This window comes from Myotis myotis, unplaced genomic scaffold (assembly GCF_014108235.1).
Source record: "Myotis myotis isolate mMyoMyo1 unplaced genomic scaffold, mMyoMyo1.p scaffold_m19_p_4, whole genome shotgun sequence".
Taxonomy (NCBI): Eukaryota; Metazoa; Chordata; class Mammalia; order Chiroptera; family Vespertilionidae; genus Myotis; species Myotis myotis.
In genome coordinates this window covers 42,803,036-42,826,506 of record NW_023416346.1, presented here as the reverse complement: position 1 = coordinate 42,826,506, position 23,471 = coordinate 42,803,036, and the positions used below count along the sequence as shown (strand labels likewise).

The following is a 23,471-nucleotide window of genomic DNA, read 5'->3' as shown; positions in this document are numbered from 1 at the left end:
ATCACTGCTTCAACTAGAGAAGTTTTTATTTTTATGACATATGGACTTTTGCATGAAATAGGTTTGACTAAAGGGTTTCATTTCTAAAACGGAGAAAAGTTTCAAAACCACTGCCTTGGACTAAACCTAATACCTTCTGCTTTAAACACTCAAGAACAGATTTCGCAAGCAAAACAAACACATCTTTTCAGACCTTTAAAAAAGATGATAATCATGTTATTAACCACTGTTATCCCAATAAATTTAATTTTTTTAAAAAAAGGATGATAGGTGGTACGTATAGGTTTTAACGTTCCCAGAAAAATTCACTTTCTCATACCACTAAAAAAAATTTAATAAACAACTTTAATAGCTCTAAAAATATTATCAGCTTATTATTCCTATTGTTTTGACTTTTTTCTAAGTACAATGTTTAAGGTACCTTAAGAGGTCCAAGAGAGGTGTTATGGTATAGTGAAAAAAGCACCAGATTAGGACTCCAGGTTTGTCTTCATTCCTAGATTGTGAGCTCCTGGAGACAAGAATTAAGTTGTCTTCTTCATTGTTGAATTGTCCTCAGCACCTAGAACAGTACATGAGAACAAACTTTAAAGTTTAAAGCAAATATAAATTTCATACTAGATAACTAGGAAGATAGTAAATTCAGGTAGGTTATTTATTTATCTCTCTCCATAATTCATAAGAAAAAATCATCTTTTCTAGTGAGCAACAAAATAATAAGTTAGTACTTTAAGATACATTCTTGTACCTGGGAAATTAACCTGTTTAAAAACTAACAATTACTGGAGTGTGACCAAAGTCATTTCCTTACAATGGTTTAGAAATCCCTTTCCTACAATTCTGAAATACAAAAAGCTCTGGAAACCAAAAATTTTTATTTTGTATTTTTTTAGTAACTTATTTGACAGTCAAATTGATCTAACCTACACTTATTTGGCAGTATCTGACCTAAACTGAATGAGGCTATTTACTGGTATTTATTTACCCAGTATGAATAATTGTATGGTTTGCTGCAAGAAATATTACCATATTTAAATATGCAGTGTTTTCCCTGAACTCCCTGGCGTCTTACAGTACACAATACCTGGCATTTGGTTTTACACAAGTCTGCCAGACAATGCCAGATCTTTTCCTGGTTGCTTTACAAGGGGGAATCTACAGTCCTATTTGGGCCGTTCTGTGGCCATGCCCCTGTCCTAAGCCAATCTTTTCTGCAGCCATCCTTAGCAATACTTGAGGCTGCCCAAACAGCTCAGAGAGCTCTCCTGCCATGCCAATGGAAAAAATAAAAATAAATGTACTTCACGATCATATAGAAAGTTAATGCAATCACTTTGATTGTCAATGATCTGTTTTTTAAGAAAGAACACATTAGTCTTTTATAAAGTACTTATTTTCATCACTTGATATTGGGAAGTCGAGAATCAGAATATAGTTACTTGCTCTTAGCCTTGCAAGGATATCTGCTCAGTATATAGCATTTACCATTTGACTGATGCACATCTTGGACAGTATATAAGAATTTCCTTCACATTAGGTGTGGGCAGCAACAGATATTTATAGAGAAAAAAATTACCGGAGGCCATAACTGGCTCAGCTCCAACAACAAATCCATCATTACTCCAAGGAACTGGTACACTCCCCACATTTCTAATGGACCCCACCCTGTGGTCCATAGGACCATATCTAGGGATCTCAATTAGAGATATTGTAAGTAAATAGGGCACGCCATTCTAGTAACGCTAGAGGCGGTGGACCTGCCTATGCCCTAGGGTGGGCTATTCAGGGTTTGGATAAATTAAGACGATGTAAATGCAAATGCAAACCACAATGCCAACGTTTCCTATTTCCTCTTAAGAAAAAAAAAAATCACCCCTCTGAAAATGCCTCACTCAGGAGCTGTAGAGTTAGTGGGTAAAAGGTTCTCCGAACCACCACCTACGTCGGGGAGCGCTCCCTCAAAGCCGGGGTACCATGCCGCTCCTGCGCAGGTTCTAGACTCCTCCCTTTGGAGCTCTGCCCCACCCTTCTAGGCTACTTCCGGCCCTCACTGAACGCCCTCAACGCGCTTGCGCCGTTTTGATAGGCTTCTGGGGCCGAAGAAATCCGAGCACTGCCCCTCTGGAACCGCCCCCGCCCCCTCTTCGCCCCGCCCACGCGTTACCGGCCCCCGCCCGAAATCTCGCGAGGGTAGGTGCGCGTCCGTATTTTGCGGACAACTAGCTCTCACAGCTGCTGTAATTGCTGCTGCGGGAGAAACCGGAGCGGCTGTAGTCCGCGCGCCCGCCCTCCCCCTTTGCCGAGAGACACCGCCTCTTGCTCTGGTTATACACCTATTGCGGGGAGCGGCGGCTGCAACAGTCCTTGGACCCAACGCTGTCTCATCTCTTCAGACGGCCGCTTTGCCGGTCATTCCCGCAGCCCCGCTTCTGACGGCGCCCCCCTGCTCCTAACCGGTTCCTCACTTAAGAACGTCCTTTCACTCATCCTCGCGCGGGACTCACCTCCCACGGTCTTGCCGAGGTGGAGGAAGACGAGGAGACGAGAGTCACCCTCCTAGGCGGCGTCGGCCCCCTCACCCGCGGGTGTGTCCTATAAATGGCGTCGGAAAGCGACACCGAAGAATTCTTTGATGCCCCAGAAGATGTGCACCTAGGGGGTGGCTACCCTGTAGGGTAAGTAGCTATGGCCCAGGAGCCGGGCGTCACGGTCACCCGGCTTCCCCTGTGCCGTCCCCCTTCACCCCTCGCTGGTCCCGCTGTGTCCGCCACCGCTGCTCCTGTCCCCAGCACTTCAGTGAGTCTAGGATGGGGGATCGCCCACCTCGGGCAAACCCCTTTCCCTGGTGAGAGGCCTCAGGGGCTCCAAGAGAACCCCTTTTTCGTCTTGCCCAGCTTTCTGCGAGGTGGGACAGCTCACGTGCCTGAAAGCCGGAAAGCCGGCGATTTGTTTTTGTGAGGTTCAGAGCTTACCTTTGAAACATCCGTCTGGCCTTGGATTTCCATAGATTAAAGGATCAATAACAGAAGAAATTACATTTCCCTTTTTTTTTTCTTTCTTTTGCCGCTAACTTACCTATTTTAGAGGTAGCCGTAACTCGCCTGATTTACCATCCTCTTTTCCTTGCACAAAAAGAAAAGGAGTGGCGAAAAGGGTTGGGTGTTTACTTAGGAAAGTCCTCTAGCTGATGTACTCTAGATCAACAGTGTTTTATTAAAATGCCACCTTACCGTGAGGCAAAGGAAATTGAAGGTCCTTTACCATTAGGGAGAATGCAGTCTTAAAAGGTAGCCGCACATAAATGTATACAACCTACTACAGAGATACAAACAAATGCTGAGTAATCTGGTGGTTGAAAGGAGACCCACAGCTTTGTGCTTTTTATCTAATTCTGCAAGATGTTTTAGTGGTGATTAATATGGGAGATTCTGAGTAGGAAGTACAGTAGTTGGAATGCTTCCCTTGACTAGGACTTTTATTTACCCACTCCTCCACTATTCCAAGTTGGAATAATATTTATAGAGATTTTGCCAAACTCTTCTATGGACTCGTGTGGGACTAGAGGCAGTAAAATATATATGTTCATGGTGTAAGAACTTGAGAATTAGTAAAATTGGTATGTTAATGTAAGGCACTAATATAGTCAACTGCCATCAATTTTCAAGCTTACTCCTTGGAAGGAAGACCTTGTTTGATGCAAGCAAAGTTATCCTTACATTCTAGAAGTCGTTTTAAAACCTAATATATAATGTATTACCAAAAAAATTACAGCAATAAAGTCAAAGAATGTACATAGATAAATCCTGATGTGTGTGTTTCCAACAACCTTCTTCATACCTTCTTCATATCACTACGAGGGGATTTGGGGGGTAGGAATGGCCAATCTTGAGATTTCACTGAATCTCCTTCAAATTCAGTATCTGAAACAAGTTCATAGCTAAATGATAGAGGATAGAAAATACATTTGGATTTCCAAATACATTGGGTCCCCTTGAAATTAAATTTTATTTTTGTGGTTTCCCCCTCAAAGTAATGAACTTTCAGTTCAGTTTAAATGAAACCTAATTCTTTAGTACTTATGTATGTGTGGAGTGGGGAGGGAAATAACAATTGATGTATAGGATTGTAATCAATTTAGAACTGTGTGAATAGTGGTTCTTTTCTAATGAATAAAACATTTAATTTCGAAGGACAGTCATATCAGCAGCTGTGTAAACTGCCAAGTCTAGCACCTGGCACAGAGAAAGAACTCAAATGTTTATTCCCTTCTCCTTCCTTTCTTGGAATTAGCAAAATTAACATCATACAGTGCTTACTTTGGGAGGAAGTATGCAAAACTTGGAGCTATTTAACTTGTCTAAACTGATGAGTCATTTTGATAGAATTGATAGAGTCATTTCTTCCCTCATGGGACAATATAGCTTCTCAAGCTCTTTGATCCTTTGATACTAGGTGAAAAGTAAAAACTTCTCTCTTGGGACCCAGTGTTCTAATTTTAACTCTAACCTGCCCAAATGTTTAGCCTGTTGAGCCCTATGGATAAAACTACTATGTCAGTCTCAATTTCATGGCTTCATCCTGTAATAGGGGATTTGGAAGAGAATTAGACTCACCTGGAGAACTGCATCTGAAAAGAACTAACAGTACTGCCAGGATAGCAAAGGTTGGCATAATTAACATATCCTCTATCCTTTGTGACAAGTTTTGTCATTTGCATAAGGTACTGTGAGGAGACCTAGAAATTCAGTGAGAAATCTTGATCTGTGAAAACAGATGAGGTCACTAGATACCTGGTCATCAGAATATCTTCTGTCCTTTGATGTGAACCAAAGTAGCACAACATACAAACTAAGAGGTTAACAGACTGAGTTTGGGCACTTGAAAAAATGTTTCTTGCACCCTGGCCAGTGTGGCTTGTTGTTTGAGCATTGCCCTGTACACCGAAAGGTCAGGGGTTCGATTCCTGGTCAGGGCACCTACCAGGTTGGGGGTTCAATCCCCTGTCCTGGTGTGCATATGCAAGGCAACCTATCAATGTTTCTCTCTCACATTGACGTTTCTACCTCTCCCTTCCTCTCTAATTCAAGAAAAACATATCCTCAGGTGAGGATTTTAAAAAATAAAAAATATATGCTTCTTGCTATTGTATGTTCTAGAGTACACAGACCATTTCACCAAATTTGTAGTAAACTGAGTGGGCAGTTGAGAGTTATTTCATTTTTGTTAATTAGTGGAATCCAAATACATAATCCATTTCCTAATACTGTTTTTTTTTTTCTATTCCCCTCCAGTGGTATTTTCAGCTTTATTCTACACTTTGAAAGCAAATTTAATAAGTTAAAAATCAGTCCAGTTTTTTATAGGGAGACTTTTTATTCCAGTGCAGCCTACTTTTCCACAGTGGCAGATCATCTCCACTTGATCAGCTTTGCAATATATACCACATTTATAATGCTTTATTTTGGTTGATACTTTAGGTCAGGTTTTCTTATTCTTATCTCCATTTTTTTTTTAATATATTTTATTGATTTTTTTACAGAGAGGAAGGGAGAGAGATAGAGAGCTAGAAACATCGATGAGAGAGAAACATCGATCAGCTGCCTCCTGCACATCTCCTACTGGGGATGTGCCCGCAACCCAGGTACATGCCCTTGACCGGAATCGAACCTGGGACCTTTCAGTCCGCAGGCCGACGCTCTATCCACTGAGCCAAACCGGTTTCTGCCTTATCTCCATTTTTATATATGAGGAACCTTAGGCTCAAAGAAGTTAATGAATTGGCCTAGGAGGCAACACTTGTGACAGAGCTGGAATTTAAAACCAATTCTCCAGACTCCTACTTTAGTATATTTTTTCCAATGCATCATAGCAGCCTCACACTGTGTGTGTGTGTGTGTGTGTGTGTGTGTGTGTGTGTGTGTGTGTGTGTGTGTGTGTGTCTGAAGTAAAATGCTTTAGGACCTACTTGCTGAATTGAACTGATGCATCTGTTTAAAACCAGCAGCCCAAACTTTTCAGTTCTCTTGACTAGCGGTTCCCACTTTCTCTTTCAGGAATGTGTATTTTGTGTGTTTTTTTTTCAGATAGGAATTTTATAAGATCATGGTGTGCTACAGCTAGAAGGGACATCTAGTTAAACCCCATATAAAATGTTATGAAAACCAAAGCTCAGAGAGGGAAAGTGACTTGTCCAAGGTGCCACAGCAAATCAGTAACAGAGTTAGGACTATAATCCAGATTAGTTTCGATTAGTTTCAGTCTAGTATTGTTTTTTCTGCTACCATTCTGTCTTGATAAAGCAGGAAGGAGAGGAGGAAGTGTGGTATAGAAAAAAAGCCCTGGACTATGAGTCATTTCATTTCCTCATCTTTAAATTGAGGAGATTCTGAGAACCCTCCCAACTGTAAAAGTCTGTCATATTGAGGTTTAATAGTGTGCTTTTATTGATAAACTTTTGTTCTTAGGAAATCTTTCTATGATTTTATTTTAGTTTTTAAGTGAACAAACTTGATGCTATTTGGATATGATGCAAAACCTGTAGATTTCAAATTAAAGATTTACTGGGTAAATTCTATATGAGATGAATGTTCCTGCTAATTTGTGGATTATACATATGCATACTAAAGGCTGGCACTGAGAACATGTTATAAAAATAAATGTGACATTTTGAGCATTCTTTATTTAAAATTCTTTTTTCATGGCAACCAAAATATTTTGAGGTGTTGGAAGGAATGATAGAATGGTAACATTTTTAGAGTAGGGAGACTGGGAGATCATTTAATCCAGGCCTCCCATTTAACTGGAAGAAATCTAGGCTCAGAGAAGGGAAGTGACACATTGCTGATTAGTGGCGGACTGGGAACTAGAACTCCAGTCTCCTGGTTGCTCATTTATTCCATGTTGCCTTGTCTGTGGAAGGAGGGAAAGTATTGCTTGCTGAGTATCCCTGCTGTAGGTTTTTGGCATTTACCCTATTAGCAGGGCTCTTGAGATGATTTACTCTCATCTACTGGATTATGTTTTTTCATATCTTGCTGTCAGAAGACATTGTTCTAGGATCTTGAATTTTGCCTACTAATTTTCTCCAGGATGAACAAAGATTACAGAATAGCTGATCTAGGAACAGTGGTGGTTACTTATTTTGTTTTATTTTTAGCAATCTAGTTAGTGTCAACTGCAGTCTATCTTTGTAGATTAGAGTAATAGTGAAATCTTGATTTTCAAACCATAAGAACTGAGATCAAACTGTCCTGAAGAATTTATCCTAAAAAACAAAAAGTTGCACAGCTTCCTTTGATGAAAACAGCTTCTCACTTTACTTGGGCATCATAAACATTTCTCTCTGAGTTGAAAATTGATACAAGTTTTAATAAAAAATATTTGTGGATAAGGGTTATTTGTGGAAAGATTCCTAAAAAAATGGCTGTTCATGAGTTGATATTTAATCATAGATTATATTTTATTGCTGTTGGCTATGTGGATTGATAGGAATATATTTGTAAATGCTGTTTTATCACACCCAGGTAACATCATATTGAAGTGAGAAAACCTACATGTTAATTAGTAAATTCAAGTTCTAATTTAGTGGTCTCCAATTGTCAATTGGCCACTGATAGAGACAGGACAATGGTAGTAGTATTGTAGTTTGGGGGCTAACTTTGAATCTGTACAAACTTCTATAAACTGAAAACTTTATTCTGTTCTTGTGATAATCTACTGCATAAAGTGGGGTAGATAAAATTTGATATTTAAAATGTTAAAAACCTAGATAGATTTAGGATATCTACAGTTCAGTAGTGATCCTACAGAACAGAAAATAATTTCCAGCTGTTGGTATTTGAGACTTATTTTGTAACATATACATTACACAAAACTGTGTGTTCTCTTCAGTCCATTGTTTTAACTTTGACAAAGTCAGGTGAATTTGCCAGGGAAGCCCCTTGATGAGGCTGTTTGTTTCCTCATACTCTGCCTGCAATTCTAATTACTTCCTGGGTTAGTATGGGTGGAGGAAGTGGGTGATCTTAAGGGTGGTGGTGATGGATGGAGGTGAAGGTGGTGAAGGTAGCCCTACAGACTGTGTAGAGAGCAGGTTATAAGGCTGCTCCCTGGGGCATTGATAACTGAAATATGGCAAATAACACCATTTAGTACTATTTTAGATATGTAGCTACACAGTGAATTAAATAAACCTTTCTATAAGAGATTAATAATTAATAGCCCAATGAAATACTTCAAACAAAATTTAAAGTAATAAAAACTGCAGGTACTTTATGATGTCTTTCTGATGTTTAACTGGAATTGATAATTAACTTACATTTCTATTTTCTACCCAGAGCTAAGCTAATTTCTACCAACTTTCATAAGGTCTGTTCCCCTCTAGATGTTGGATGTTATTCTGTTAACCAGCTAAACCTTTAATTGGGTGCTTTCCTTACTCTTCAGAGCAGAGCCCTATTCATTTTCTTATTTCAAATTGAACAGTCTTTGTGTTAGTCTGTCATTTCATGATTCAAATTTGAGGAAAAAGCACGTAAGGCATAATGAGGGCCTCATACCTGATGGCAACCCTAATGTTTTTCCCCAGTCAGTATACAAATTTATCTTGGTTACTATAGCTACCAGCCTATCAGTTATTCTTCTAGATCTTTTGCCTTCTCTCAGATATTAGGATTACCATATAATCAGGTTCTGCTACAGCTCTTCAGGTCTTAGCATTTTATTACCAGCTACAGCTGTCTGGCAATTTACAGTTTGGCATTCCATCAGGGTCAGTTGGTTTTAGGTCCACAAACCCTTTTTGTCTCCAAACATTTTAAACATACAGAATTTAACAACGACACATTTAGGCAACAATTTCCTCATACTAATTTTCTCAGTTCCATTGTTAGTCGTTGTCTTGAAGATTGAATGCATTGCATCACTTGGATTCAATGGCTGCCCCTTTGTAATATCAACAAGAATAAATTTAAAGATCAAAGAGAGACCATTTAAGAAATACATGTGCAGATGTGATTTAGACTCCAGATCATCACTAACTACCTGAAGTGACTTAAAAGCACCTTGATTCATCAACAACCACCTAATAAGTAATATGGTTTCTAACAAAAATTATTTCTGTAGGTTATAGAAAGAATGTTTGGCCTTTAGATTTATTCATTTGAATTTGGGAAAACTGTTTAGAAATTGAAGAGGAAAGGTTATCTTTCTTTTGTAGCCTTTGAATAAACAGGAAAAGAAAAAGACTGAATAGTTATATAGGTCTTTATTATAAGTCTTTCTATTTAATTAACAAATACATATTTTATCAAAACTTCAGAATTCATATAATTAAATTAGTTTTAAATTATAAGTATTTAGTTGTCTTCTTAAAACTAAGGCTATTGAAGAAATAAGATATATATTAGTTTATATATCAGTGTTTGTGTTAGTGCTTGTTTTGGGTGCTCATGCTTGCTAATATTATATGTTGTAGCAATAACTTGTAAATATGCACAGTTAATCTCTTGGTTTAACTGAATTGGAGGTGGTTAATCTGTTAATAATTTAGTAGATTTCATTATCCATATTCTTACATAACAATAAGTAATTTTTTTAATCAGAATTTTAGTCTTAAGACATTGTGTGTGCTTTTCAAAAAGTGTTTATATTTCTGAATTAGAAGAGTATGTGGTAAGCTTGTAATTTCATAAATGATTAAATTAAATTCCTGCCTTGGATTTGTATTGAAATTGTGATTTGAATAGTTTCATTGTAAGACCAGTGTATCCTATTCAAGACAGTGGTTAAATTCTGATAATGCCCCAATGAGAACTTTATTTTAATTGCACAAATAGTCTTAAAAGCAGAAAAAGTTTTACTTTTTCCACAGGGCCCTAATCCTTAAAATTTTAAAGAGGAAGCGGAGGTGGGGCGGGGGGGGGGGAAGGAGGCGATAAACTGTTTTAAGAAAAGAAAGGCCAAGAGTGAAGCATAAAATTTTTGGTACCTTCTAACAGAAAACTTTAACAATATTTTTCCAATAGGCATCCTGTAACAGTGCAAGCCATTCCTGTATAAGACCTACTTGACCACTACTAATCGTAATAGATTATTCCAGTACCAACACATTGAACCACGGACATTTTTATGAAACACAGGTCAAGCTTTCTCAAGAACCAATAAATAGAATGTAGAGCTTTATTCAAACTCACTTTCTCAGAAGTAGACATCCTGTTTACTAAGTAGGCAAAGAGAAGGGGTGGGAGTGCTCTTTCTGTCATTGCTTTTGAATTGGAAAGACTAGCCATGGATGACTTAATATCCATAGTCCTCTTTTAAATTTGTTCCTGAAAGTTTTTTATTTAAATTGAAAGACTGAAGGAATCATCTTTCTGGTTATTAGCAGTAGCATTAACAATTTGGATGTGTTTTAAAAAACTCTATTTTAAAATATGCTTATCTACCCATATCAAATTGATATGGCAGATGGTTTGAACATTTTCCCCAGCCCCATTTCCACCCCATTCACCTCCAGCTTTCTCCTTCCTATTTAATCAATGTCATTAGTACAGAGATTTTTTCTAACATAACTTATTGTCCCTTACATCTGAGAAGTAACAGTGATGGTTTAAATCAGGAGCAGGGAACCTTTTTTCTGCCAAGGCCATTTGGGTATTTATAACATTCACAGGCCATACAAAATTATCAACTTAAAAATTAGCCTGCTATATTTGATCAAACATTTAATGAACTCATTCCTAATGCCTTGGGAGGGCCAGACTAAATGATTTCACAAGCCTAATACTGTCTGCGGTCTGGATGTTCCCCACCCCTCGATTGAATATAATGGGTAGGCCCGGCCAGTGTTGCCCAATGGTTGAACGTCAATCTATGAACCCAGAGGTAACAGTTCAATTCCTGGTTAGGACACATGCTAGATGCAAGCTCCATCTCCAGTAGGGGGCGTGTAGGAGGCAGCTGATCAATGATTCTTTCTCATCATTGATGTTTCTATCTCTCGCCCTTCCTCTCTCTGAAATCAATAAAAACATTTTTTTAAATCAACCAATCAATAAATAAATATAATGTGTGGGTCTTTGGGAGAGTAAGGGAAAGATCCATTAAATTGGATATAGTGCATGCATTAGTAAGTGGGATTGGTTAGCATCACAGGAAGGGGTAGGTTATTGGGTTAGTGCAGGGGTCCTCAAACTTTTTAAACAGGGGGCCAGTTCACTGTCCCTCAGACCGTTGGAGGGCCGGACTATAGTCTAAAAAAAAACTATGAACAAATTCCTATGCACACTGCACATATCTTATTTTGAAGTAAAAAACCAAAACGGGAACAAATACAATATTTGTATTTGCATGTGGCCCACGGGCCGTAGTTTGAGGACCCCTGGGTTAGTGGAAGATAGGTAAGCAGAATGAATTGATAAAACTAGCACCTTTGTTGAGTGAAAGTGAGTAGGTTTGTCAATATTTGGAATTGGTGTTTTATCTTTATTGGATTGGCTTTAGAGATTAAGGCTAATGACTGAGATCAGTCTTTTTTTCTATAAGTGAACTTTACTATCCCTGTTTGTCCCAGGACATAGCTCTTAACTGTTGACTTTTAACCTTTTCCTTATTTCCCAGCATAAAGATGTCCACAGTTGATGTGTAATAGTGATAAAGGGTTTCAGTGGCAGAATAAAGATTTAAGTCGTGATAGGAATGGTGCGTAGGCAAGCAGACTCTATGGCAGGGGTGGGGAACCCTTTTTCTGGCAAGGGCCATTTGAATATTTATAACATCATTCTTAGGCCATACAAAAGTATCAACTTAAAATTAGCCTGCTATATTTGGTCAAACATTTAATTAACTCACCCCTAATAGCTTGGCAGGGGCAAATGATTTCATGGGCCTTATACAGCTCACAGGCCAAACATTCCCATCCCTGCTCTGTGGCGTTCACTACTCTTCATGCTTCTACTTTGGAACTTCCTGGTTCTCTCTCTTACACACACACACCAGTTCCTATCAAAGTGAAGAGAGAAGAAATGGGGAGGGGCTGAGGCAAGGACAGTAGTTTGGATTTATATTTATGGGACCTTTGTAACTTGGAGACATCCTGTACTCAGCAAATATTAAATGTTAACAGTTAAGCCTTGCATTAACCAATTTCACCCAATAAATTTAATTTAAAAAAAAAACAAAAACAGTGAAACCTTGGGAGGTGTCGCCAGTTATCCTGCAGTCATATCAATTCCTTGTTACCAACTTTTTTTCCCAGTGATAAATGTGTTCACAGTAAGAAAGATAATTATAGTTCTACATGTTGTTACATGTAAAGAATGATAATGCCATACTGTCAACTAAAGTTGATGTTTAGTTTCCCAAGTACTTTTACTCACATTACCTCTTCTGATCATCCTGTAGTTCTGTTCTGAAGGACAATTTTTGTGACATAGGTAGAACAATTATCCTAATTTTACAAATAAGAAAAGTTAGCTCAAAATGGATAAGGAATAGCCAGCAAAAGTAGAACTTCACTAATTATGGTTTTAAATGGAGATATAAACATTAGGTTCTTTCTTACTTTCCTTTTGTAAACTAAACATTTATGATGCTGTATTTTACATATGAATTATTGGAATGATGAGGCTAACTGTTCTGCCATTTAGGAATATATAATTTACTGTTTAAAATAATGAAAGCAATATTCTTACGCTCTTCTTTCTAAGCTTTGATAGAATTCATTATGTTATGGTAGCTAGGTCAGAAAATAACCTTGCTACTGAAAGAGCTGGAATCCCAGACACTGCTAACTGCATTTTAAAGGTATGTTCTTTGTCCCTAAGGGAAAACCCATCAAGAGGTAAGCCACTGCTGATTTGGGCTTCTGTGCCTCATCAAAAAGCCTTGACCGCAGATTTTTTTTCTGTACTTGTTTTATAGATTGTTGTCAGTTGTTTACTTAGGCCACAGTATTTGGTGTTTCAATTTTGGGGGGAAGTTTTTTGGTTTTTTTGGTATAATTCTGAATCATATTTTGGCTACAAGCCACTAATTGGAAATACAATGTTTTTCTTTTTTCTTCCCCTCAAAAGTATTTTCTAACAGTCACAATGAATGCATGTGGTAGTTATTAATATTTTCCACCTAATCAAACGTCTATTGGCTGTCAGATTAATAGGGAAGATGCACTTTTACTAGGTAGGCAATTAGAAAAATTATATCAGTAATTACTCTTTAACATGTAAATAAGATTAAATAATCTTTTTTATAATAAACAATAAATTTGGCCTACAGAATGTTTTATGTATATAAGCATTCTAGGTAATTTTAGATTTTTTCTAAAATATTTATCAAATCTGCCTGGCCAGTGTGGCTCAGTTGAGTGTCTTCCACTCAACAGAGGTCTCTGGTTCGATTCCCCATCAAGGCCCATGCCCAGGTTGCAGTCTCAATCCTCAGTGGGGGGGGGGGGGTGTGCAGGACGCAGCTGATCAATGCTTCTCTCTCATCAGTGTTTCTCTCTCTGAAATAAAAAACATTTAAAAATATATCATCAAATATTTAATACATATTTTATTAAAGAATGCAGAAGTAGAAATTCAAATACATAAAGCACGTAAATAGAATTTATACAGTAAAGTGCTTAATATTAAATCTCACTGAAATATTACAATTTTCTATTATTCATGATATTGATGAAAAACATAAATAATTAAAAGCAACCAATTATACCAAAACCTCAATTCAGTCATTAGTTTAAAACTACCTTTCCCATCAAACCTTGCACCAGATAACAGTAAAATATTTTTAATTTAAGAAACAAAATAAATGATTTGGTTTGATTTTTATTTCTTTGCCCATCTTTCATGCTGAGCAGTAAACTTGGAATAAGAAAAGTAAAGAATTGACGTATTTAAATGTTTTAAGAAATGGGTTTGACAGGTTCTTTTTTTTTTTTAATTAAGTCTTTATTGTTCAGATTATTACATTTGTTCCTCTTTTTTCCCCCCCATAAATCCCCTCCTCCCAGTTCCCGCCCCACCCTCCGCCCTCACTCCCGACCCACTGTCCTCATCCATAGGTGCACGATTTTTGTCCAGTCTCTTCCTGCATCTCCCACACCCCTTTCCCCCCCAAGAATAGTCAGTCCATTCCCTTTCTATGTCCCTGATTCTATTATGATCACCAGATTATTTATTGATTATTATTATTGATTCTTAGATTCACTTGTTGATAGATGCATGTTTGTTGTTCATAATTTGTATCTTTACCTTTTTTTTCTTCTTCCTCTTCTTAAAGGATACCTTTCAGCATTTCATATAATACTGGTTTGGTGGTGATGAACTCCTTTAGCTTTTCCTTATCTGTGAAGCTCTTTATCTGACCTTCAGTTCTGAATGATAGCTTTGCTGGATAAAGTAATCTTGGTTGTAGGTTCTTGCTATTCATCACTTTGAATATTTCCCTTCTGGCCTGCAAAGTTTCTGTTGAGAAATCAGCTGACAGTCGTATGGGTACTCCCTTGTAGGTAACTGAGTTTCTTTCTCTTGCTGCTCTTAAGAGTCTCTCTTTGTCTTTTGCTCTTGGCATTTTAATTATGATGTGTCTTGGTGTGGTCCTCTTTGGATTCCTTTTGTTTGGGGTTCTCTGCGCTTCCTGGACCTGTAAGTCTATTTCTTTCACCAGGTGGGGGAAGTTTTCTGTCATTATTTCTTCAAATAGGTTTTCAATATCTTGGTCTCTCTCATCTTCTGGCACCCCTATAATTCTGATGTTGGTACGCTTGAAGCTGTCCCAGAGGCTCCTTACACTATCTTCGTATTTTCGGATTCTTTTTTCATTTTGCTTTTCCGGTTGGGTGTTTTTTGCTTCTTCGCATTTCAAATCTTTGCCTTGATTCTTGCGCTCCTCTGGTCTGCTGTTGGGAGTCTGTATAGTATTCGTTATTTCAGTCAGTGTATGCTTAATTTCTAGTTGGTTCTTTATCATAACATCGAGGGTCTCATTAGATTTCTTGAGGATCTCACTACATTTATCGGCGGCTTCTAGACAGTTCCTAAGAGACCTTAAAAGTGTAGTTCTGAACTCAATATCCTCCATTGACAGTTTTGTCCTGTTTCTTTGTCTCCGCATTTTTTATGTTTTCTTGGTGCACCCCCTAGTGGTCTATGTGCGCAGTCTTGTTGTAGTTAAGCCTTGATTGTTGTCGGCAATACCGGGGGTGATTTGACCTCCAGGCTAACTGGCTATTGACAGGTTCTTTAGAGCTCTAAATTCTACATAGGGTAGCCTATATAAAGTTATTAGCATTCACTTTTAAAAATTAGTACAGCATTGGATGTTTTACATAACTTACAAAGTCATATTGGCGCATTAGCTTTTGTAATATTGGCTTTTAACTCAACAACTTGATTGTTTACTTTTAAAAGTAAATGACAGTGTGATTTAGTATGATTGTATTACTACTGACTTCTAAAGACAATCCTATATTGAGTTGTCTGTTTCTGTTGCAATTTTTATTAGAATTTTTAAATTTTATTTATTGTTATTTTTATTTTTAAATATATTTTTACTGGCCTCAGAGAGGAAGGGAGAGGGAGGGATAGAAACATCAATGATGAGAGAGAATCATTGATCAGCTGCCTCCCACACACCCCCCACCGGGGATTGAGCCAGCAACCCAGGCATGTATCCTGGACCAGAATCAAACTCCGGACCCTTCAGTCCACAGGCCTACACTCTATCCACTGAGCCAAACGAGCTAGGGCTGTTAGAATTACTTTAAATTATTAATAGACTAGAGCAGGGGTCCTCAAACTACAGCCCGCAGGCCACATGCAAATACAAATACTGTATTTGTTCCCGTTTTGGTTTTTTTACTTCAAAATAAGATATGTGCAGTGTGCATAGGAATGTGTTCAAAGTTTTTTTTTAGACTGTAGTCCGGCCCTCCAACAGTCTGAGGGACAGTGAACTGGCCCCCTGTTTAAAAAGTTTGAGGACCCCTGGACTAGAGGCTCGGTGCAAAAAATTCATACACTGGGGGGGGGGGGCATCCTTCAGCCCAGCCTGCACCCTCTCCAATCTGGGATTGGGCCTAAACGGGCAGTCGGACGTCCCTCTCACAATCCGGGACTGCTGTCTCCCAACCACTCGCCTGCCTGATTGCCCCTAACCGCTGCTGCCTGCCAGCCTGATCACCCCCTAACCCGTGGGCAAACTTTTTGACTCGAGGGCCACAATGAGTCTTAAACTGGACCGGAGGGCCGGAACAAAAGCATGGATGGAGTGTTTGTGTGAACTAATAAATTCAAAGTAAACATCATTACATAAAAGGGTACGGTCTTTTATTTCAATAGTTTTATTCATTTCAAACGGGCCATAGTTTTCCCACGGCTGCCCTAACCACTCCCCTGCCAGCCTGATCGACACCTAACTGCTCCCTTGCCGGCCCAATCGCCCCCAACTGCCCTCCCCTGCCAGCCCGGTCGCCCCCAACTGCCCTCCCCTGCTGTCCTGATTGCCCCCAACTGCCCTCCCCTGCAAGCCTGGTCCCCCCCAACTGCCCTCCCCTGCAGGACTGGTACCCCCCAACTGCCATCCCCTGCTGGCCTGATCACCCACAACTGCCCTCCCCTGCCGTCCATCTTGTGGTGGCCATCTTGTGTATTGGAGTGATGGTCAGTTTGCATATTGGTTGTGACTAATTAGCATATCTGGTTGTGACTGTGAGGGCGTCATGACCAATTTGCATATTACCCTTTTATTAGTTTAGATTATTAGTATAGATGTGACTCTTTTCTACCCCATGTTGGCAAATTGGGACATTGTGATATAGGTGCCCTACCTTGGAGTTACTGTTTTTTAAAAATATGTTTTTATAAATTTGAGAGAGAGAGGAAGGGAGGGAGAGGGAGAGAGGAGACATCTATTGGCTGCCTCCTGCACACCCCCTACTGGGGATCAAGCCCACAGTTCTGGCATGTGCCCTGACCAGGAATGGAACCAGCAACCTCTTGGTGCCACTCAAGCAACAGCCACATCAGCCAGGGTGGAGTAACCATTTTAATAGGGGTGTTTTTCTAATGGTTGTAAACGTACATAGTAGAATGTTTTTAGTTTAGAATTCTCGAGTAGGCCCAGGGAGGTGATATATTTTTCTGTTATTTTTTCAGTAAATAGATTATCAAGCTGTTTTCTCAGAATTTGGCATAAAACTGCATGAATTACGAAAATCAGTTTTGAAAAATTGGGTTGTCATTTTAGATAAGATATAGTTGCTTAAAGGTCCACTTTAAGTTTGTAATTACTTTATATGTGACTCGATTTATATTTCATCATAAAATTTCCTTTGATTTCATTAAAGATTGTTTAAAAATATTGCCACAATATCTACTTACTAAAAACATAGAGCTATTATGCCAAATTTCCTCACCATCTATTTCTATTAATATCATCTATAAAATAGTTACTAGGTGTTTTAGGTACATTTTACTTCTTGGCTTTCATAGTATTTAAAACTTAAAATCATCTCAAATTATGATAAAGGTATGTGACATCTTGACCTAATTCCCTATTGAGGTGATTGCCATAACTGTATCCTTGGCTTTATGTTAATCTTGTTACTAAACCAGTATTGCCATATATTTAGGGAAATTTGAGTGATTCCTAAATTTTTTAGTTTTTTTTTTTTTTATTGATTTTAGAGCGGAAAGGAGAGGGAGAGAGAACTAGAAACATGATGAGAGAGAATCATTGATTGGCTGCCTCCTGCACACCCTCACCGAGCCCGAAACCCGGGCATGTGCCTGGTTCATAGGTAAATGCTCCACCACTGAGCACACCGGCCAGGCAGATTCCTTTTATTTATTTATTTATTTATTTATTTTTATTTATATTTATTTTTAATGATTTTTTTGAGGGAGAGAAACATCGATTTTTTAATTTAAATTATTTATTGTTTAAAGTATTACATGAGTCTCCTTTTTCCCCCATTGACCTCTCCCTCGCCACCCAAGAAACATCAATTTATTGTTCCACCTATCTATGCATTCATTGGTTGATTCCTGTATGTGTCCTGACCCAGAATCAAATACACAACCCTGACACATTGGGACGACACTCCAACCAACTGAGCAACCTAGCCAGGGCATGATTCCTATTTTTTTTGATTGCCCAGTTAAAACATGCCATTTTAGGTTGTTCTATGAAAATAAGACTCATTTATGACTTCCTAGCACTTATTTTTCCTGCTCTTCCTAGACTTTTCAGGTTCAGTTGAGATTGTCACTGTTGGTAGAATCCCAGCTTAAATGTGGCTATGAGAATGGGTGCTGTACTGTCACAAATGATTTGAGTTTGAAAGGCCAGCAGATGATTTTCTCTTAGATCTAATTTCTTTGCGTACTGTTATTAGATTGTAGGTGCTGCTTAACTCCCCACGTTCTATGGGGGTGGGGGGTTCTTCACTTAGCATATAGTCTAGAAAACTTGAGATTCTAACTAATTAATAAAATTAGTATATGCATTTCCGTTCCAATTTTAAGAACTATGTACTTAGAGCAAGGTTTTTAAAATTAAATAGTGTCACCCTAGCCCGTGTCCAGCAAACTGCGGCTCGCGAGCCACATGCGGCTCTTTGGCCCCTTGAGTGTGGCTCTTCCTGAGCCTTAGGAGTACCCTAATTAAGTTAATAACAGTGTACCTACCTATATAGTTTAAGTTTAAAAAATTTGGCTCTCAAAAGAAATTTCAATCGTTGTACTGTTGATATTTGGCTCTGTTGACTAATGAGTTTGCTGACCACTGCCCTAGGCGGTTTGGATAGAGTGTCCGCCCGCAGACTGAAGGTTCCCAGGTTCGATTCTCATCAAGGACACGTACCTTGCTTGCAGGTTCCCCCAGCCCTGGCGTGCAGGAGGCAACCAGTCAATGTGTCTCTCGCATCGATATTTCTCTCTGTCTATCCCTATCCATTCTACTGTCTCTAAAAATCAATGGAAAAATAAAATAAAGTAGTATCTTGTTGTCCAAACTTGAACTGTTTTTATTTTTTGTTCTACGTGGGGTTTTGTTTTGTTTTGTTTATCTGCCTGGCCTAAGTAAGGGGAAAATCTTCATGTCAGTGTTTTCTGAGCACCAAAACCCTTCTGATTCCTAATTTAGATTTAACATTTTTGTGTTGGTTTTAGTTTGACACTAGATCTTGCTATTTTAGCTTGCTGGTCTTTAGAAAGCAAAACCCTTTAATTATCTGCTTACTTTAATGACTGGCTAAGGCCTTATCTGCTCATATCCTTTTCACCTCAAGAGCCTTAGAATCTCAGCACCTTCTTTGTATAGGCAAGCTGTTCTTTGCTGTGCTTGGTTCAGTTCCTTGAGGTGCTGCTTAAGCTCATGTTACTTTTATATTTTCCTGATGACAAAGGTAAAAAGAAGGGGTTACAAACAAAATCAGGCAACAGGGTAATTCTCTGTTAAGCTCTTTGTAGTCACCTTCCTATAAGAAAAATGTTTCCCAAGTCACCAGATTTATTCTAGCTGACTCACTCTGTATTCCCTCCTTCCATATCCCCCCCTTTTTACCGCTTTTGGAGTCTGTCAAGAATTTTGCAGCCTGACAAGAAGCTTCTTCAGAGCCAGCCACCTTTCTTCCTCAGAGCCTTAAAAAAATTACTCTTCTTACTAACAGAAAAATAAAGAAGACCTTGTTAGTTCATTTTTCTGTGTGCTGTCCAATTGTTTTGTTATATTCTTTTCAACCAGTATAATGAGAAGTCAGGAGATGGAAATGTTAAGTGTGAGATCACTCAATTTTATTTGTATACTTTAGGAGGTAGGTCTTTGAGTTCCTAGTTGTTGACTATGAACCAGATGTTAAATGTTAGGTTTAGCCTCCCACTCCTTCCTCCCTATTCTCAGAAGGCTTACAGAGTGTGTGTGTGTGTGTGTGTGTGTTTGTTTTCAGATAACCTCAGGTAAGAGGTAAAGAAACACCAAGCCCAAAAGGGCAGAGTATCTATAGCTTAAAGGTGAGAAACTAGAGATAGGATCTGGCTCTTTAAAACCCCAGAAATTCAGTGGTCTTTATAAAAATAGACTTGCACCATAATTTTTAGTCCTGATTACCCTAAAGCTATAGCACTTAAGTGATGAAGATTTGAGTTTAAAATTGGAAAGGGTTGCCTGGCCAGTGTGGCTGGGTGGTTGAGTGTCACCCTGTGAACCAGTTGGAGTGCATACAGGAGGCAGCTGATCAATGTTTCTCTCTCATCCATGTTTCTTTCTCTCCCTCTCCCTCTCTCTCTAAGAAAATCAATAAAAACATGTGTTTTTTTAAAAAGAATTTTGCTTAGAATTGACACCATGCAAATCTGTTTATAGTTTGTAGCATCTACCTGCTTTCCAGTGTTGATTATTAGAGTGTTTTTCTTATTGTCCTCTTCCATTCTCTCTGATTCTTCAAAGGTTTTACATAGGGATTGAGCTCTGTAAATTCCCAGAGTATGCTGGGATATAATTTGTCTGGCACAGGAGAACTGAGCTCTTGTAGATTAGGGAGGTACTTTTATCTCCTTGAATGCTTTGGGATTCAGTTTCCTCATTCTTACACTTTGGTTTTTCCTGTATGGTTTGACTATCAGTAATCTTTAATTGGAAGAAAAAGAAGTGAAGCAACATTTTACATTATACTATTTATTCACATATAAGCAGATCTACACTTTCTTTTTCTTGTTCTGAATATAAATTAAAGATTTTCTCTAGTCGTTTTTTAAAATCCTAGCACATTCTGAGACCAGTCTTCCTGATACTGTTCTGATAGGTTTTTTGCCGTTTTTTCTTGGATATGTGTCCATTTCATCCCTCTAATTTCTTCTGTATGTTTTCATTTAAAATATTTCTTATGGCATGTCACCATGGAGATGCAGTCAACAAATTTCAGACCATGAGAAATTCTAAAGGATGAACAACCTAATGTGTGTGTGTGTGTTTGTTTGTTTGTTTAAGACTATTTTTAGAGTTTTAGGTTCACAAAAAAATTGAAAGGAAGGTACAGAGATTTCTTGTACACCCCCTCCCCCTCACACATGCATAGCCTCCCCCATTATTGACATCCCCCACCAGAATGGTACATTTGTTACATGTGATGAACCTATGCTGATATATCAGAGTCACCCAAAGTCCATAGTTTACCTTAGGGTTCACTCTTGGTGGTGTGCATGGGTTCGGACAAATATATAATGACATGTAGCCATCATTATAGTATCATACAGAATGGTTTCATTACCCTAAAAATCTTCTTCAGGATAAACATCCTAGTTCCTCAACACATGAACTGTAAGAAATAAAAGATCAAGGGGAACCTGTGGACTGAAAGAGACATATCAACTGGTGTGGACCTTATTTGGATATTGATTGAGATGAACCAACTGTAAAAAAAAAAAAGTTAAACAATCGGGAAAATGTTGACTCTGTATAATAAGGACTTGTTAAATTTGATGTACTGTGATTAAATCTTAAAGGGAAATATTTTTAGATACACACTGAAATTTTATGGGTAAAAATAAAATAATTTCTTGGGATTTGTTTCAAAATAATCTGGCAGAGAAGTGAAGGGCGAGGTATTGATATTGACTATTATTGAGCATGGTCAGTATGTTGTACATGTGGGTTCATAATATTATTCTACTATTTTTGTATATGTTTGGAATAGCCATAATTAAAAGTTGGGAAAACCACCCCAAAATATTTTTATGGTCATATATATTGTTATGGGCAGATTCAAGACTAAAAATCCAATTTCCTGATTCCAATTCATGTTGTTTTACTATGTAGCTAAATTTATAACCCTTCTGCTTCCAGATGGATGTCAAGTTGCCCTTTCAGTCTCTAGAACCTTAAAGCCTTCCCTGGGAAATTTGTGGTGGTACGCTTAGATATTCAGGGCTTTAATAAATGGCCGGTTTCACTTGACTGGTTATCTATCTATGTGAAACCATAAAGAGATATTAGAATTATTAGAGTAAATCAACAGGCTACATGGGTTATTGAATCATCAAAGAGACTTGGGTCCTAGTCCTATCTCTGCCTTTGATGTTAACATAAGTTCTAGGAGGTCAGAGATCATGTCTGCTTTGTTCACTACTTTACATACAGCCTACAACCACTGTGCTGGTACATGGTAAGCAATAGGTAAATGTTAAATGAATGGATTAATTTAGCCTTTCTTGGCCTCATTTTCTTCACATGTGAAATGAGATAGTTGATCTAAATGATTTTTATGTTTCCTTCCACACTAAAAATATTCTTTCCTGCTGACTGATTTTTTAAAATCCTTTTAGGATTTTGAAAAGAATTACTGGATATCTTTAATGCTAGGTAACATCAATAGGTAGCATGCTCACGTCTAACACCTGTGACAAAAAACCCACAGTTATGCTGCATTCAAATTTCTTAAAAATAGCCTACTGCTTTGCAATTTCTGTTGGATTGGTTTTGTTTCCAAAAAATAAATGAATACTGTTCTCAATATTACCTTATTAGAGTGTCAAGTTTAGGAAATTCCAAAGTCAAACTATCTAAGAGTGTTAATAAAATGTTGTGTACCTGGCATATTTGTACTTTTCACTGAAACTGTATCGATTGTAGTATTATGTAAGTTTATAAAAGATTTGACATTTTGCTTCCTATGGAACCTTGGTGGGCAACTTTTGGGTAAGTTGCAGTTATTGTCATCATATCCAAATCCCAGTGACTAAGCCCCTGCCTTTGTGAGTAATGCCCTTATTATTCTGATGAAATTTTGCCTCAGGTATCTGAAGGTCATCACTGGATCAGGTCAGAGTTTATAGAAGAAAATTGATCCCTATACCATCCTTCAAAATCACCAAAGCAACGTTTTGAAGCTATGTAGAAATTTTAAAATAATGAATATTATGCAAATATTAAAATGCCTTGGTATGGAACACAAATACCCTAGCTGCAGAAGGAAAAGTATAATTTAAAATGCTAAATAAATAGGGACTGGAGAAAGCCTCTGTCACATTATTTTATATTCAAACATGAGTTTTCTTACTATAAACTCAACATAGTGAGTGTGTGAAAATAATTTTCTTATAAAAACAGGATATAATGAATTGAAATATTCTATCTGTATTGAAAGCTGCTGAAGTACTAATCTGAAAATTGTTTTTATATTCAAAACCTGTGTGGAAACGACACTAAAAATTATTTTAGTATTTATTTATAAGCCATGTGGTGGTTTGTTTTTTTGTTTTGTTTTGTTTTTTTAATATATTGATTTTCCACAGAGAGGAGGGGAGAGGGATAGAGAATTAGAAACATCGATCAGCTGCCTCCTGCACACCTCCCACCAGGGATGTGCCCACAACCAAGGTACATGCCCTTGACCGGAATCGAACCTGGGACCTTTCAGTCCGCAGGCCAATGCTTTATCCACTGAGCCAAACCAGTTAGGGCGGTGGTTTGTT

The 23,471-nt window shown here is 38.1% G+C and overlaps 1 protein-coding gene and 1 long non-coding RNA gene across 3 annotated transcripts in view; one reads left to right on the top strand and one right to left on the bottom strand.

The window, feature by feature from the left end:
- Positions 1-316: 316 nt before the first annotated feature.
- On the bottom strand, positions 317-3,278 carry LOC118653943. The gene is made up of 2 exons (XR_004966930.1): positions 3,076-3,278; positions 317-562 (listed from the first exon to the last, which is right to left on the bottom strand). It is a non-coding gene; the product is annotated as an uncharacterized LOC118653943 (long non-coding RNA).
- The window catches only part of WDR44 (WD repeat domain 44), a 102,212-nt gene continuing 80,945 nt past the window's right edge, over positions 2,205-23,471 (top strand). For both annotated transcript variants that reach the window (XM_036304951.1, XM_036304952.1), the window contains exon 1: positions 2,205-2,675. In XM_036304951.1, the coding sequence (XP_036160844.1) occupies positions 2,599-2,675 (77 nt within the window). In that variant the 5' untranslated portion in view covers positions 2,205-2,598. The remainder of the gene's footprint in view (positions 2,676-23,471) is intronic.